Consider the following 17426-nt stretch of genomic DNA (forward strand, 5'->3'; position numbering starts at 1 on the left):
CTGTGCGCAGGCCCACACGCCCGTTTTTATACAATACTCTCTCCTACTGTACAGGCATGACTTGGGAACAAAGAGGAGGAAGACTGGCTTTATGAAGCATTTTTTAATTATTACTGCTAACTCCGATATAGCGGTGGGGAATTACTGTGTGAAGTGGTAGCAATTAAACTCAATATCATATTCATATAATTCGATACAATTAAAAATATTTTTAAAAATCTATGTATTCTAACGAAAAAATCTACATAGTTTGAGATACATGACGACCTATTTTTGGACACAAATATCTGATTAGTCGTTGTAACCCAAGGAATAGAAACAATCTCAAAATAAAAATCCTATAAAATAATTAAAAATATAACATGAACATTTTTAATACGATTTAAAAAAAAATACATTAGCAGCACTGGGGGAGATTTGGAGGTAAAGCAGAAAGGGGCAGAAGCTGCACTAATGATTGTATAGGCTAATTACGCTTCAGTAGGCTTATTAAAAATTAGATATGTCCATAGCAATAATTACAAATGACAGCTACAATAATTAGACATTGATCATGATTGTAACTGCCTAATTATCACTCTGTGTGATTTATCACCCAAGGGTGAAGATAGGTGGACACTTTGTACTGCACAGCTGGTTACAATGTCACATGAACAGGGTGTTATTTACCTGCAACACAAGTCTACAGCGTCTCACTCGTCTCTCTACAATGCAAAGCAATGGTAAATTACTTACCTCAAATGTTGCTTCTCTCATTCTCTCCTCAAGACATCAGAGGATACTGAAGCATTATAAATTCATATCACAGTTTCCGACTCATCCAAACACCAGAAATGTTGGTTAATGTCTGTGGATCCCCCCTCTAACAACCAGAACAAATAGTGAGGAGTCTGTGGCCACTGTTGCTAATCTTTATTTGAAGAAATCTTTTCATAAAAGAGACCAACATCAGAGAGAGTTAGGATTACAGTTTGTGATTTAGCATTACCGAGATAGTAGACACTCTTCTTTCAGCAATAAACCTCATCGAGCTACAGCCGCACATTTTTAACAGATTTTATACCTGTATCAGCAGGTTTAGTAATGAAAAGTCAGTGTTTTACAAACTTCGGTACTTTATGCATGCTTGATGCAAACAAGTAGGCCTCCTGCACAGCCCATTAAAACAAAATAAATGGGTAAAAGATTGTTTTTACCTGAGTTTTGGTAGACTGGGCCTTTAGTCCATGATCGTATAATTTCACAATTTTTCACTTGATAAGTTCCCAAAGAACCATTTGGGAACAAAAATATAATTTGAAAAAGAAATGAAGTCTGGCAGTCTGCATTTCTAAAATACATAATCACCACAGTTGAGTTTTGAAAAAAAGTCTTATGCAGCTCGAAATGTGTGGCACTTCTTTCCAAACACTGTCTGAAACTATCAACTGTCTACCTACACAAATGTCACCTTTGAAACATGATGCAAATCCTTTACATATGACAGTACAGCACAGCAGCATTTTGCAAAAAAGAAAATGATCAAATCTCAAAAAGCTGCAAGCTTACAGCTCTGTAGGCATGCAAAGTACACATAAAACATACTTTAATAAACAGCATGCAATTTTGTAAAAGAAAAAAAAAATATTATTAAAAATATTCAACATAAACTATTCAATGAATGCAAAGAATAAGGATCAAATATATGTTTAACCGTATTGTTATAAGAGCTGGTGAAAATGCAAGTTATATTAAAAACAATTACTTAAAAAAATGTGTTGGCTTTTAGTGAAAAAGCTTTGTGTGTTGGAGTTACAGCAGAGGGAGCATTCCTGCTGTCCTCTCCTGGGTTTCCTCTTTCTTCCCCCCTTCTCTTCGCAGTCCTTTACTCTTCCGGTGATTGCCCTGGACCTGCCAGCAGCATCTCAGAAATATTGTTCTCACTTCCACAGCTTCACAAAGTCTGAGTGAGCGGACGGGAGACAGACATCATATTAATAAAATATGATGTTTCTTATATGCGGCTGTGAGGATGTTACTGTTGGATGTTTATTTACTGATATACAACTCTGCACAATGTCTGCTCACCCTTATTGCAGTCTTTGGCCATATCTCTCTCTTTCAGTAGGTTGTTTTTGTGTTCTGTGGATTGCCGTACACACACAGGTTATGAGAAAGTACTTTTTTTTTTGTAAAGGTAATTGATGTGTGTTTACTGCATGTGTGGAGGAGGCTGACTGTACCTGAATTCATAAGTTCTTGGTTATAGGTCCTCAGCTCTGTGCAGTCTAATGACGTTTCACCTCCACCGATCACATGTCCCCTGCACAGAAAGAAAAAAGATTGCTCTGCTTACAATTCACTTCAATTTAAAGGAAAGAAATGCCTCATAATTTAACTTATAGTAATGTCTTACTGATCAGGTCGACGCAGGTCATACTCCACACCTGAAAATGTAAAAAAAAGAAACAACACGCAATCTCAAAACACAAAGTATCCAACAAATGTGCTCTCTATGAATATGCATTTCATAATTATAAAATAAGCTTGTTGTCAGATAAAAGCTGAGAAAACAAGGTGGGTTAATGACACACACAGTACCTCGCTTTTTGCGTCGTCGAGTCAGCACAATAACAGCGACAACGATGAACGCCAGCAGTAAGAACGTTGCCAGGAAGTAGCCCAAATGCTGCACGAAATAACCACGATGCTCGGGGAGGATGACATTCACCACACGTGGACCCTCCACCTCTTTAGTCCCTGAAGGCAGAACGTGGATAAAAGCAAACCTTTTCTATAATAAACACAGCTTGGATATGTTGTAAATATTCCACATCGTAAACATCAAGAGAACTCCATGTACTTACAAATTAACAACAACAGGATGTACTGTATTTCAGAGGATTTATTGTCATATTCTAACTGTGTAAATATTGGATTGTTATATTGGATTAACGTAATGGCAATAAACAGATCAAACAGGAAAGTATTTATTGATAACTAAAAAATCGGATTCCCTCTGAGGTTTCTTCTTTTTATTCGTTTCCAAAAGCCAGAGAGGGAGAGCAGGAGTTAAACGTCTGTTCTGTGGTAATGACTTCCAGACCTGATGTCATGCAGCTGTTTCTTTTTTTTGTGCCTCAGAAAAACACATGCTGACCAGAAAAGAGGGGGAGAAGTGTGAGGAAAGAGAGACGGATTCTGTTATGCGGTCTGTTTGCATGTCTGTATTAGTTTTCCATTTAAGCCTTTTCACGTCTTCTCACAAACCCAGAAGTGTAGTTTCTGAATGCATGGAAAATAAATCTGTGACACTTTTAGTAGAGTGAAATACAGTCTGTGTACATATCTGACAACACTGCAGGCAGCTCCTCACAGTGAACACGGCTGTTTGTGTACACTTTGTAGTGTAATTATTATTATTAACGACAAGAATGAAAAATATATGCTGGCTTTGGAGAGGCAAGATCATAACAACATCTGTCCGTTATCAACAGTAATATACAGTATAGTGTACGGTGCTGCAGATTCTTTTGCACAATAATCTTCAATGCATGTTTATAGAGCAGTTGAAGGGTAAAAAAATAAATAGCTTCCTTGTCGTGACTATAATCTTTTCAATTTCTCCTTGAATTCAAATGCAGCCTGGTCACAGAAGCCAGATCATAGAAGAAAAAAAAAAAATATCTAAATGAAAAATATTTTCCCCTTGAATTTTTCTCGAGTATAGGATTCCTCTCTGGTCTCTCATTAAAACAGATAAGTTGGACTCTAGTAAAACAAGGCGCCACTGAGGGACTAATGAGGAAAACATGCAATTTACCGTCTCTGATCATGCATTCAAAAGCAGCCAATCATGGAGAAAAAAAAAAGCTTATTCTGACTTAATCTGACTTAATCACCCAGCTCCTAAATGGGAGCTTAGTTGGCAATTATCACCTGTCATTGTTTAATGTACCTACTATGGACGAAACTGCAGAGACATGTCCAAGGCCATCGTCTCTAGAGCTCATGTGTCACAACCAGAGCTGCAGCCATGTCCCAACAGCAGCCCATTTCCATTTTTCTTGACAGATCTGACAAGTGCGACTGTGTTCACGGCTATTTCACATATGCTGCACAGAGCGTACCCTGTGTTTGTGTCCCTGTGGGACATGCTTCATTTACAACTCAGTGAACTGCAGGAAAGCATCTTCATTTTGAAATAGAGATGTCTGATGAACAGCTCACACACAGCTCGCCCTCTTCATGATTACACAGAAACAATGTTTGATTTGCCACAAAGAATTCCAGCATTAAAGTGAAATCTGTAATTTCAGATGATTGCTGGCGCCTGCGTGAGCACAAACAACTTAATTTTAATCTAACAGACAAGATCAGCGGTGCGTAAAGAAGAAGTGAATTCTTAGATGAGGTTTACTCAAAGGGCGCAGGCAGGATGCCATCTATCCACGTGTGCATTTCTTCAACATATTTATGGGGCTAATGCTGTCGTGGGAGGATCTATAGTCTAACACATACCTACATCCCCTCCCTTTACTTTGCTCTTTCATGTCACAGCTGGCCCAAATGTTGAACAGATGTATAAGACTTCCTTTAACTGCTGGTAATTCCAAACCAGAGGCTGATACACATCAGCAGATAGACAGAACAGACTGGGGGAACGAATAAACAAAACTCGAGATAGAGTGTAACCAGCCTGCACTTGTGGTTGGGACTTTTGGAAAATGAGGTCAAATGGAGGAAAAAACACAAGATACGACCATCCACTCCCAAAATGACTGGCTGCTGGAGCCTACTCCTCTGCTCAGCACAGTTAAAATGTCCCCAGCTGTAAATGAAAAAGCTGTAAAAGTGGGGAGAAAAAAAGTCAGCGAGGAAAATGAGACCGCTTCCGTCGCAGCCAATTTAAAACTGTTTACTGTAGACAGCTTCTCAAGCCAGAGCTGCATATAGTTCACTCTAAGAAAACTCACTTTTCAATGTGCAATGCCGAATTCATATAGTCAACAACTAGCAGAAAGATATCTGTCTTTCTTACTCAACTAGCTTCTACATTCCTTCCACCTCCTCCCTCTTCAGCTCAAACACAAAAACAGAGAGGTCTGAGGAGGAAATTGGCAGAGGAGAAGAGGGACTGATGTAACTGACCAGCTATGCCTATAATTATAACAAAAAGCCAAGAAGCTGTATCGTCACTCTATGCACAATTCAGCCGAGAAACCAAAAAGGGGATAAACATTTACCACTACTATCATCTGAAAAAACAAAGTTCTAGTGATGTCTCTTTGTTGTTTTTAATTGTGGGCGACTTACTTGGCACTGGCACATCATTCTGGAAAACCCTGGGTGCTGTAGTGGGGGCGGATGGAAGCGGAGGACCCACAGTGAGCCTGAAGATGCGTCTCTCATGCAGACCACAGTAATGGTGATGCAGGTGGCAGGAGTACAGGCCTTTATCAGCGGGCTTCAAGTCAGAAATGGACAGTGAGAAGTCTCCTAAAGTGAAAGCGTCCTCCTCCACGTTCATCTTGCTCTGTCCAAAGAGCGGCCCATAATCCCGGCGCTCTCCGGAGGCATAGAGGTCCACCAGGCGGCCAGCCCTGTCAGGACGCACGCCAGGAGGCTGGAAGTCCCAGTGAGCCACTTGCTGCTGATCCTCCTGGAGGCCTTCTCTCCACAGGGAGCGCCGGTTCACACAGGGCAATACCACTGACTTGCCCAACAAGACCACGAACACAGTCCTCTCTCCATCCCAGTAACGTTTCTCTTTTCGAGCTGGAAAACACATGAGTGTGAATTACATTACTATATAATCCGTTTCATGCATCTTGACTCATGGAATAGCATTGGGGTGAATGATTCGGACGCCTCACCTGATTTAGTGACATTGAGTTGGATTTGAACGGACTGGTGAATCTGGCAGTAGTGATGGTGCAGATTACAAGTATAAACTCCTTTGTCAGTTGTGACAACATCTGAAAAAAATAAGCAAACAAGCAACAGTTACATTAAATTGAAGATGGAAGAGTGCAATGTTGATGGTGCTAGTGGAAAAAGTGGGGGAGTCTCACTGTCGATGATAAGGGAGAAGTTGCCGTCAACAAAAGCAGAGGTTGGGACTGAAATGCGTCCCTTGTTGAAGCCATTGTAGACCCTCTGACGGGCTCCAGGGGACATGTCAAGGACTCGCTCCACAGAATACTCTGGGCTGCTGCGCACCAAGTCCCAGTGAACCACCCTCTGACGGTCCTTCAGTCTGTCCTGGGTCCACACCATGCGGGGGCTGTGGCAGGGCAGAACGGCCTTAGACCCTGCAGGGAGGGTGATGTTCTTGGCCTCCACCACCAAGCCAAGCGTGCTGCTGCCGCTCTGACCCCATGCTGACACAAAAAGAACCAAACAAATTGGTTTCAGGAGATCAATGCAGCGATGACAGAAAGAGATTCATCAAACATGAGCAATACATTAAGGGAGTGCATGGAGAAATCAAAAATGTCTCACCTCCTGGCAAGAAGACCATAGCAAGAACTGAAACAGAAAAAAACAAAAACATGAGTGATTGGAGTTGTTTGTATTCTACTGAAGCACTAATTCATTCTCACTGAGGTATCACAGATATCAGCATTTTCACTTGTCAAGTCTTGAGAAATATTTATTACACAGAATTTTGTGGTCGTTTGAGAGTTTCGTTTTGACCTGGACCAACCCAACATTGAAAGATTTCAGCTTTGGAGCAGCTGCGGGTTCAGTGAGAGGACTGTTTACAATAACAGAGGAAAACTGAGGAAACAGGGACACAGTAAAAGGCAAGGTTTTAAAAAACAGAAAAGTTCCACACAGAAACACAGCAGCAGAAAAAGAATATGCCAACAATATTCTCTGGAAATATATTTAGCTGTTTGTGCTTTTTCACTCAAGAGATAGGAAATTTTCCGCCAGCGCATTTGCTATTTCTATGCATTTTTCCCACAGTGCTATTTCTTCGTCTGTTTACTGAAGGGCCAGCGGAGACGCATGCGGCCAGAGCACACAGAGCCTCTATTCATCCCGGCTGCCGCTGGCTTGTTGCAAGGCCATGATCCTGAGGGGATGAAGAACGGGGCTGCTATTCAGCGGACTTCAGTCACACCAAACACCTGTATAGTTTTACTGTCCTGGTAATGTGTACCATGAACTACAGAGGCTGGAGGTGCAGAGCCTTCAGCAAGGTGTTTTGTGTGGATAAATTCAGTACATAAAAAAATGTATAATTGAATAAAGAGTGGACTATTTTCAATGCACAGATAATACTGATTTGGAAAACGCCATGATTAATCAGCACATTCAAAACACAAGTTACACAAGATTCTCAAGTGGCAGCATATTCAAAGCACCAAATTATAAAACTATTAGATTTATGATGAAAGAGATAAAAAAAAAAAAGATTCTGTAACGTATAGAAAGAACTTTTTACTTCTAAACTGCAATTCAATAAAGTAAAGTAAAGTAAAGTAAAGTAATGCATACAGCTAATTATGCATACAAATAATTGATACAGAGTATTCTACATAAAGGTATAAGGAGAATAAGTTGTTAAATTAGCTCCACCTCGACCAACTGCCACAGTAAAACGTTGCCTACACATACATATGTTATGTCACTATATTAATATTACTTTGGCATTAAATTCAACACTCAGGAGTGAATCATGAATACTTTAACTTTTGATACTTTCAGTACGATTAGCTAATAATCCTTAAACTTTTACTCAAGTGGCATTTTCAAGACATTCCGGCCAGCGTGGAGTATTTTTATATTGCAGTATAGTTACCTTTACATAAGATCTGAATGATCTGAATACTTTCTCCACAGGGTTGGGTAGTAACTGATTACATGTAATTGACTGTCAAGTACTACATAAATACATTTTTGATTACGTCTTTAAAATGTAAATTTATGTCAGAATGTTTTTGTAAGTGTAATCTGTGAGATTCTTCTCTCAGGTTGCCAGTTTTGCTAAATACTAATTTAACTTCAATTTGAATTTGTTTTTTGATTATATATATATATATATATATATATATATATATATATATATATATTTGGCTGTGTCCAAAAATTACAATGTAATTTGTATACAGTAACTAACTATATTTCAAAGTAATCTGACCAAACCCTGTTCCTCCACCACTATCGAAAAGCAGAAAAAAACAAATTCAAGAGTATTTTCATCACTGACATGTGGAAGCCAGCCGCACAAAATCAATTTGATTCTGGTTGCAAGACCTGAAAGATCCTTCTCCATCGAGGGGTTTTGCTCATCTTGGCTGCACATGCGGCTAAATCACTTCATATGTGATCACAGGCAGCACACATGTGAAGAGCGTTTTCATTTCACCACCTACTTCACTGGAGTGCTGCTAATTTGCTTTTATGCAGTGATGTGCACCAGTATATAATAACACTTCAAGCTGAACAGAATAAATTCAGCACACACGCTGGCATCAGAGAGAAGACATCATGCTGGAAAACTTCATTTTTTTCTAACGAAGGCTATAAACTTTCCTGTAGAAGGTAACAAAATGTCCCCACCCCTGTAATTTTCTCTCCTCCAGGCACACACTGGCTCATGACTCGCGAGGCTGGTTTTTAACACTAAAGACTTAACAATGTGCTATTGAGTAGCCAGCTATAATAACAGGTATTTGCCAAACGATCTTCCAAATCACTGTTGTCATTTGTAACCCCAGGAATCACATGGGGAATCACTTAACAGAATGTCACCTCTAAGGTTAAACAAGAAAAAGGTTTCAACTCAGACATAAAGCATGTGTTTACTCAGCATAATCCATGCGATCCATGGGTGTTGTGGGTGGGAGGGTTTACTCACAGTCCAGTCACACATTGAGAATAAATCAAACAGATGAGTCCAGCTGCAGACTCAGCTAAACATGCAAAGACACATCCAGATGCCTGGAGCCATTGACTCTCCTGTGGATAGACTCACATTAAATGTCATATTTGTCTATTTAGTCATTGATTTTCACATGATCTATTTGAATGATTCCAAGTAGTTTCTATTAAGTTGGCTCTCATGATTATATACCATCACATAATATTTCCCTGTGAGTTATAGCTTGTTGAATGTGTTTTTATGTACTGCTTTCTATATTGATGTATTTGATGCATAACTTAACTGAGTATATCATTGTAATTGTATACATGTATCTTGTAACTGATGGTTGGGACCACATCTGTGCACTTACTGCATTTGAATAAATTAACTATAATTTCCACTTTTTTCTGATAAGGTTTTGATCACCTCAGTGTGTGGGCACGTTTTTACTTTAAACCCTCTTTTCTGTTGAACAAAGTCTACTGGAGCTGTACAGAACACAGACATGTTACCTTACCGTGACCTTGTTATTTTCTGCCTTGAATGAGTAGCTACGTGTTTATACGATTATTTTGTTCAAAACAGCAATCCCAAACTTTTCCATGCCTTGTTGTCCAGTGGCCGGTAATTAAGACAGAGCCCATCATAAACAGGGTTGGAGCGGTAATCCCCCTCCTCCACGTCGTCTGGACTCAAAGATGCCCACTCGCGGTGAAACAGTCATTACTGACACATATAATGACTGGCTGCCGGATTGTGCTGACTCCTTGACTCAGACCGCAGTTAACTAGAAACACATTGGGCTGAAGCCACAAAAACAATCCCACAAAGGCTGCACACCATCAACAGGCCGAGGTGAGTCAAAGACATGCGGCGCTGCTGTAAATGCCCCGTTTCACTTTCAGGTCCCTGAAGCTCCACGCATTTTATTTTCAGATCTTAGAAATTCAAAATAAAATTTCTAAATAAATGGTAAAGAAAAGGAATTCCTGTCATCTTGAATAACATCACTCACACAGGAAATATAGTTTGAGATAAATAGATATACACCGGGTTTCAATACAAATAACAAATATCTACCAAAACAAATAACAAAATATGTATTATGATGCCCATAAATAAATAAATAAATAAATAAATGAATGACACAGGAAAGGAACAAAACAAGTTTCTGGGTCTTAAAATCTGTAGACGCCACTAAAACTAGTTATAAATGAGCAGCATGGAGATTGTTATTGAGTTAACAATAAATAATCAAATGAGGACACAACAGAAAAGTAAGTGGAGTCATTAACAAGAATATAGTGCAGCTAACAACAGTTAGAATACCAACGATGCCGACTGCTGTTGGGTCAATCGTACAGATCCCATTGCAATGACGTTCAGAGGAAAGAACACTGAAAAGACTATATTTACTGTGCAGAAGGGTAAACATGAGAAATAAATAGCTTTCGGATTTTGTTCCCAGCAGGTATTTCTAACCTGGATCCAATTATGGAACAAAGAAAGTTTCCCTCAAAGTAATATCGTCTCTTTTAAAAAGCAAGAAAAGTGAAGGACTTACTCGGAAGGAGAGTCATGTCGAGGTGCATCTTTTTCACCGTGCCGCCAGCGGAGGTAAGAGCCTGTGAGGAGGTGCTGTGCGCAGAAATTGATGAAACACAAGACTGCTTCAAGTTCGCCGATCAGCGGCTCAGCTGTATTCTGTTGTTTTCCTGCAGTCCAGAGCATTCACACGCTCCGCCTCCGCCAGCAGATGAAATCCAACACTTCGGTGCTGCAGTCCGGGCGAACAGCACGTGTTGTAACAGGTTATTAAAATACACGCTGAAAGGTTTTGCAGAAAACTGAAACATAACATACTAGACAAATATAAAAAAAAAAAAAATGCACCATTGTTTATCCAAAATAAAAATCTTATAATACACGAATACTACACAGCTACCAAACCAATACACACAGGTATTTTTTTAAAGGGTAAAACTGGTTTATATTTTCAAACCTTATCAACTGAGAGAACAAATGCTTTTTATACATCGAACTCTTCGTTTAAGATATCGTTAATTTATATGGTTGAAGAAATTGTAAACAAGCCCTTTAGGAAAACTTCCACAAAAGGAAGGGATTATAAAGGATCCTTCCTCATTTCCCCCTTTTTGATCTTTGGATTGGTGGTTTCTGAATCAAAGTAATGTTACTTCATAGCCTATTTATAAAAGGTTTTATTGTACAGAATTTATTTTTAAATGGTCACACAGTCGGTTGAGATTGTTGTGCTCGTTTCTGATTTAGTTGTGCGGTTAAGATGTCTAAAGTAAACTAAGTCACCACTGACAGAGGAAATTCCAGAGTTAATCCATTTTTTTTCAAATTTTGCACAATGCTGCCATCCATAGTAAGAAAAGAAAAATGTAAGATGTCCTCTCAGCCTAAAATAAAGCCAACAGAAAATGACAGCACACCAGGTCTCGGGCTTGAGAGAGAATGATCTTTATTAGATTATGTACACTTTGTTAAAAATAATTGAACACAGGTAATATCTCCTCACTGAAACATGCTTCAACCAAGCTGCAAAGAACGGAGAGAGGGCTGATTGTTTTAACTGCAGTGTGTGGTGTGTGGTGTGCAGAGCCATCCTGTGTGAGGGATGTGACCCAAACTTGATTAACTGTCAGTGTTTCTCAGTCTCTTTTGTTTCCGTGCTGTTTAATGAAGATCTTCGGTGCACTCCATCCTTCCGGAGCCTTCTTCAGTCCAGCTCGTGTCCAAATCCTCTTCAGATCCTCCTCAAATCGTTTCTGCACAGGACAAACACACACAGTTGGCCGTGGTTTTTGGAAAAAATTCTATTCTAATTTGAGCACAAGTCTTACAACAATTATACACGAAATAAACACGTTTCATGCTCATGTGAAATGTATTTCAAACATCATGATAAAATACATTGACTAACACAGATACAGTTAAATACTACCATTTGTGTAATGTTATCAAATTATCAGATATTAATTGCAGAAACATTAAGAAAGAATCTGTCTAGTCAGCGTCACAGGATCCTTTTTTGTATCCAAAGAGAGGAAACTCTCACCTGCTTTTTTTTCCCTCTGCCTTCTTGCACTCTCCTCCTCAAGAACTTAGTCCGTTTAAGCAGTTTCTTGTATTTATGTCGGTTCATCTTCCGCCGTCGGATCTCCAGAACATTCTTACAGCTAAGCGGTGTTGCGGAACCCTCTCCATCCTCCAAAACGGGGACAGAGATGGGTGGCAGCACCTTCTCTTCCAGCAGCTCTGCGTCCTCCAGCAGGGAAGGGAGAGAGTAGCGCAGGGAGAGCCAGCTCTCCAGAGGACTCACTGACATTTTACGTGGCACAAGAGCCTCGTCCAGTTCTGGCTCAAGTTGTACCCATCGAGGAGGTGGTCTGTTGTCCGCTGCTGTTGAGTAGTTTCTCCGTTTTTGTTGTAGCGAAGAGCAGTAAGCAGGAAGAACCGGTTGTACACATCCATTCAAAATGTCTCCATGGCCTTGAAGTGCACCTGGTCATTAAGAAAAAAATATGCATTATATCTTGAGTTACATACTTCAACTGGTATATAGTTTAAGATGAATTAAATGGATGAATAGATACGATTTTTGTTCATACTTACACGTTGCTCTACGTAATAAACGGGGGACAACCCTTGAAGTAAACATTGTTAATTGTCATCCAAATAAAGTCATCAGGGATGAGTTGACTGGTCACTGGTCCTGTGGGCAATGCGCAAAAACACAGAGTGTTGGTCATAACTCTTCCATAAAGCTTTGGTGAAAATATTCATAAATAAATGGAAAAATGCAACAAAACAAAAAAAGTCAGTAGCATGAGGTAACATATGTCAACATGTCCAAACTCTGGGTTAGCGACCAACATGATAACTGATGCACCAAACTAACGTTACAATAAAAAATATGAAATACACTAACGCTACTAGGAGAATGTAAAAATATTCAATATCAACATAAACTGACAAAAATTAAACTTATTTTCTAAATGGAGGTCTCCCCTTTCGGCTTGTTGCTAATGCTAGCTAGCAATGTCGATCCGCTTTGGACATGAAAGTCGCGATATTATCAATAAAAACATTAGAGCGAAGAATTTTTCGGCCACCAGCTATCTGACAACATGAATGCCGTTATTTAACACATTTTATGAACAGTGTAACGTTACCTGATATTCGTTTGACCGGGATTTTCGTCTTCAATGTGACTCGAGAAGCTTACTTCCGGCTTGAGCAACACAAAGTTAATGCGTTTCCTGTTTCTCAGAGCGAACAACGGTTCCGCCGGAGCAGTTCGATCCTCTGAGAGGGAGAATGAGAACCAATTTGGCTTTACATAACAATAATAATGATGATGATGATGACAGTAATAATCAGAAGAAGAAGAAGAAAAACACACATAAATAAATAAGTAAGAATGTTACTTGTACTTAGAAATAAGATACATACAACCTACAGACATTCTTTTTAAACATTATAATACAGTGTGGACCTATGATTAGCAACATGAATATTTCCACTGGAGGTTACTTAGAATCTAGGGTGAAAATGAACCCATCCCCATGAGGATAAATAATTTAAAAAAATAACATGTGTGAGCCAATTAAACAAAAAATACAAATCCTGACAAACATTCCTTTTGTGACTTATTGTGGGCCTACAATTTAGTAGCTTTTCAAATGTTTGTTTTATAACATCTTTTAAGCTGAATGTGTCAACTGAGCAACCAGTCATTTAGGAACTACAGAGGTGGATGGAGCTGTCTTTTAACTTTAATCACAATGACCACATACCGCTCACATAAATATCTGCAGAAAAACATGTCATCAGTATTCACCTCAGCAAACATTTGAAAATAAAAACAGAATCCTGCAGTCCAGAAGAAATACATGAAAATTCTACTTGTGGCAAGAAGGGTTCGTCTCAATGTCAGATGACATGCATAAACACTAGATGAGTAAAGGAGGGTGTGGAATGTAAACAGTTTTATGCAAAATACATAATAATTATAAAAATAATATGGAAATGACATGCAGGTATGACATTAATAGATAAATAGCTACAGCTGCAAAATAAATATCGAGAATATATATCATATTTTATGCACTAAAATCCCCAAATTAGGTTCATCTGTGCTTCTAGTATAGGCTGTATATTAACATGCATAGTATGTGCAGTGTATTTAAAGCATCTGCCAGGATAACATCAACCCAGCATGCCCCAGGGCTCTTACAGCACACGCACTCACAGAGCAAGCAACTACCGACGTTTACGCATAAAAACTGACCTTCACTTTGTAGATTGACCTTTTTTACTTAGTATGAATGTTTCTGCACATAGTCAAGCACCTATTTGCATAAAGCATAACGTATTCAGGACAGTGTAAAAAAAGCATTTTCTTTGCCGTTTGTGTTGTTTTCACATTGTAGAACTGCACATTTCTAACCCTATTTATGAAGTACTTTAAACATATTATCCATTCCTTGATCATTTTGTGAACCAATACATTTGGAAAGCCAATATCAGTCATAACTCAGTTTTATATCCTTTTGACTCATTAAAACCCAATGTTTTTTTCTTCCATGCCGCACGGTTGTACAAGAAGGGAAGCCTCCACTTTTAGATTGCTCTAGTTTTACATACTTGTGGGTAGCCACGTCAAATCATTTATTCATGGGGCTTTCTCGCTTTGCTTTCATTAAGATGGTGGGAAGTGGAACATCTGCAGTATCACAGCAGGGATTTTCTCAATGTGGCATTCAGAATGTTGTATTTGTGTGCCAAAAAAACACAGAATACCGAGTTTCTATTGCGTGACGTGATGCAGGGCAAAAGAATAGTTGTAAAAGAGACTGTAAAGTTCTCCGGGCATTTATTTACAATAAAAACAACAACAACAAAACATTCATTTCATTGAAAATCCTGCTGGCAATTTGCTTCACTATCTATACTTACACCATCAGTTTGTGATGATAAGGCAACTGAAATGATCAGCAGGACATACTGTGAGATTTCCCTTTTACAGAACAGTCTTAATAGCTTTTAAAATATTTCTCTTCTACAAAACTCTTTTCTCAAAATAATATGCAAAGTAAGGGAGAAATTTCTTACAACAATGTATTGATAACTTGGCAGTAATTTCAAGATATTGGTCAATCCCATTTTAAATTAATAGCCTATACATTACACACTATTTACTCCGACTAAATATCTATTTACAAAATCAGTAGTTGTATTTCGAGTTATTTTCTCACTTTAAAAGCAAATAAATATTCACTATTTATTGCAGGTGCATTGCAAATTTACTGCACTGAAAGAGACCTGACCCTTGAAAAAGAGAGAGCTTTACAGATGACAACATTATCACTGACTCCAAAGCAACACATACAGAATAAGCAAATGGCATGATGCTGAATGTCGCCAGAGAGGTGCAGTTAAACAGAAATACACTATAAATGCCACTTCAACAGGAACCAAATCAATAAATAAAAACATATATCAGTAAGAAAAAACTCAGAACATAATGTAGAGACTCCTCACCGACAGACAAGACGGACAAAGCCGTTAAGATCAGTCATTGATGGATACATCCATACATAAACAGACGATACAGACGGTGCTGAAGTATAACTGCAATGCAACACCATTTTCTAAGAAACTAGTGTGCTTAAAAGTGAATCTGAATATATTAGTTTTATAATTAATCTAATACTGCTATTCCATTATGCAGTACAAACGAATAAAAAAAAATGAGGTAAAAGAAAACTGAGGGAGAAATAAATTGCATGTTTAAGTTTTAAGGCCATTTCATACGATACATTGCTCTCTTCACTGTAAGTTTGAAATCTAATCTTCTAGAGATTTGGGTTGTGTGGGAAAGAGCACAATTGTTTTGCTGCAGCTACACAGTCCTTATATTTTGACTTTACCCAGAAATCAATATAGTCACATTTAACAGCACAGCACAGTTCGATATTACATATTTGAAAATACCCATATTTGATGCTGAATATTTTGTATTATGTACACATTAGAGATCTTTATTGAGTGGTATTGGTAAAACCATCCCGCCAATTATCTTCTCTACAGTATGTTGCAGCAAACGTCCTTCTCAAAATCTCTACAAAGAGATCAATGGCACTGTCTTTACCCTGTATATCCAGCACACCTGGGCTTCAACAAGACAAACTAAACCAAAGTTATATACTTTACAAATAAAACTATTACATTTGTAGATTTTTAAAAAAAGTGCGCTTTTGAAACAAAAGGTGTGGTAAAAAAACAACAACAACAGCAACAACATAGAGTTAGGCAACAGATGTTTGAACAGGCAAAGAAAAGAGTGGAAGGAAACAACACTGTGCAAAAGCTGGCCCCTCTTTGTGCATCATCCTCCCCAGTGTCCTCCAGTGTTTCTGGATTACGCTGCACTCGTGCCCTCACTGAGCAGCAGACTGGCCAAGCCCCACCTGCTTTTCCTCTTCTTTCTCATCTTCTCATCATTGGTCATGGCAAACGCCTGCACTCGTCTCACCTCCCAGAGGGATTGTGATTTATGGGAATGCTTTGGGGATAAAAGAGATGTCTGGTCAACACTCAAAAACATAATTAATGACTAGAATTGATTATATGTCAAAACAACAATAATGTGTCTTGATTTGATTTATTTCTCAGTAATCATGACAAGCATTATGACATTATTATGTAAAAAAAACACCTGAATATACATGTATACAGTGCACAAGCAGCATCATTTGGTTTGCTATGATGTCTATACAGTATATTTGGTCCATTCGTCCATAGTTTAAATACGTGGATTGAGACTATGAGACGTGTACTGAGGAAAGTCTAACCTGAAGATGGAGATCCAGGATACAACCATATGGGTGGAGCTAACAGTTCTGCAAACAAAGATGCACAAACAGACATTTTTAAAAACAAAGGAAAAACACGAAACGTCAGCAACAGCACACAAAAAAATTCAAAGTTAGCTGGTAATAGTGAAGTAAGATTTCAGTTTATTCCAGGGCGGGGTTGACTCACCGATGAGGACTGATGATCGTGTGGGCGTTCCAGTTTGATACGCACATCTGTCCCCTTCCCTCGTTCAGGTTTTCCAGGCCCTGAGTGAAAGGTCAACAGTATATTAAACCAGTCCGACATGTCCATCAAAGATCCACTTTGAAATGAGTTATCGGTGAAGATTAAGAGATGGGGGAGATTTGAGACAACTGTGTTTGAAAACAGAGACATGATCCGTTGCTTTGTATTGAAAATTTGACATTCAACCTTTTTTCCCCATTGATGGGTTAAGAGGAAAGATTGTAAAATAATATTCTGAAAAGATGGTTGTAATATTACATGTTTTGTATTTATGGTCATTCACATTTGTCTTGTTAGACATTTTGTATCCACTAAGAGTAAATGTAAAATATTGTAAAAAAGTATATACATAAAATAATTGGTATCTATGCTGATCTACTGTATATGTCACATGACTGATCTAAGGACTAATATAAGGACACCAGAAACA

The 17426-nt window shown here is 38.6% G+C and overlaps 3 protein-coding genes across 8 annotated transcripts in view; all 3 read right to left on the reverse strand.

Moving 5' to 3' along the window:
* Nucleotides 1-897: 897 nt before the first annotated feature.
* On the reverse strand, nt 898-10556 carry LOC306709795 (matrix remodeling-associated protein 8-like). Its single transcript, XM_079178079.1, has 10 exons — nt 10422-10556; nt 6484-6510; nt 6054-6362; nt 5856-5957; nt 5296-5757; nt 2581-2739; nt 2396-2426; nt 2223-2302; nt 2068-2121; nt 898-1942 (listed from the first exon to the last, which is right to left on the reverse strand). Exons 1-10 carry the CDS (start codon nt 10447-10449, stop codon nt 1920-1922), a joined length of 1275 nt encoding a protein of 424 aa, XP_079034205.1. The 5' UTR covers nt 10450-10556; the 3' UTR covers nt 898-1919.
* Nucleotides 10557-11325: 769 nt separating this feature from the next.
* On the reverse strand, nt 11326-13129 carry aurkaip1 (aurora kinase A interacting protein 1). Its single transcript, XM_079178106.1, has 4 exons — nt 13063-13129; nt 12503-12602; nt 11946-12391; nt 11326-11655 (listed from the first exon to the last, which is right to left on the reverse strand). Exons 2-4 carry the CDS (start codon nt 12546-12548, stop codon nt 11539-11541), a joined length of 609 nt encoding a protein of 202 aa, XP_079034232.1. The 5' UTR covers nt 12549-12602; nt 13063-13129; the 3' UTR covers nt 11326-11538.
* A 1625-nt stretch (nt 13130-14754) lies between these two features.
* LOC306709709 (rap1 GTPase-activating protein 1-like) overlaps nt 14755-17426 on the reverse strand; it is a 45133-nt gene continuing 42461 nt past the window's right edge. For all 6 annotated transcript variants that reach the window (XM_079177964.1, XM_079177967.1, XM_079177965.1 and 3 more), the window contains 3 exons: nt 16937-17016; nt 16747-16794; nt 14755-16457 (listed from right to left, as the gene is read on the reverse strand). In XM_079177964.1, coding sequence (XP_079034090.1) covers nt 16786-16794; nt 16937-17016 — 89 coding nt within the window. In that variant the 3' untranslated portion in view covers nt 14755-16457; nt 16747-16785. The remainder of the gene's footprint in view (nt 16458-16746; nt 16795-16936; nt 17017-17426) is intronic.

Source organism: Pholis gunnellus (genome assembly GCF_910591455.1).
Source record: "Pholis gunnellus genome assembly, chromosome: 2".
NCBI classification, from domain to species: domain Eukaryota; kingdom Metazoa; phylum Chordata; class Actinopteri; order Perciformes; family Pholidae; genus Pholis; species Pholis gunnellus.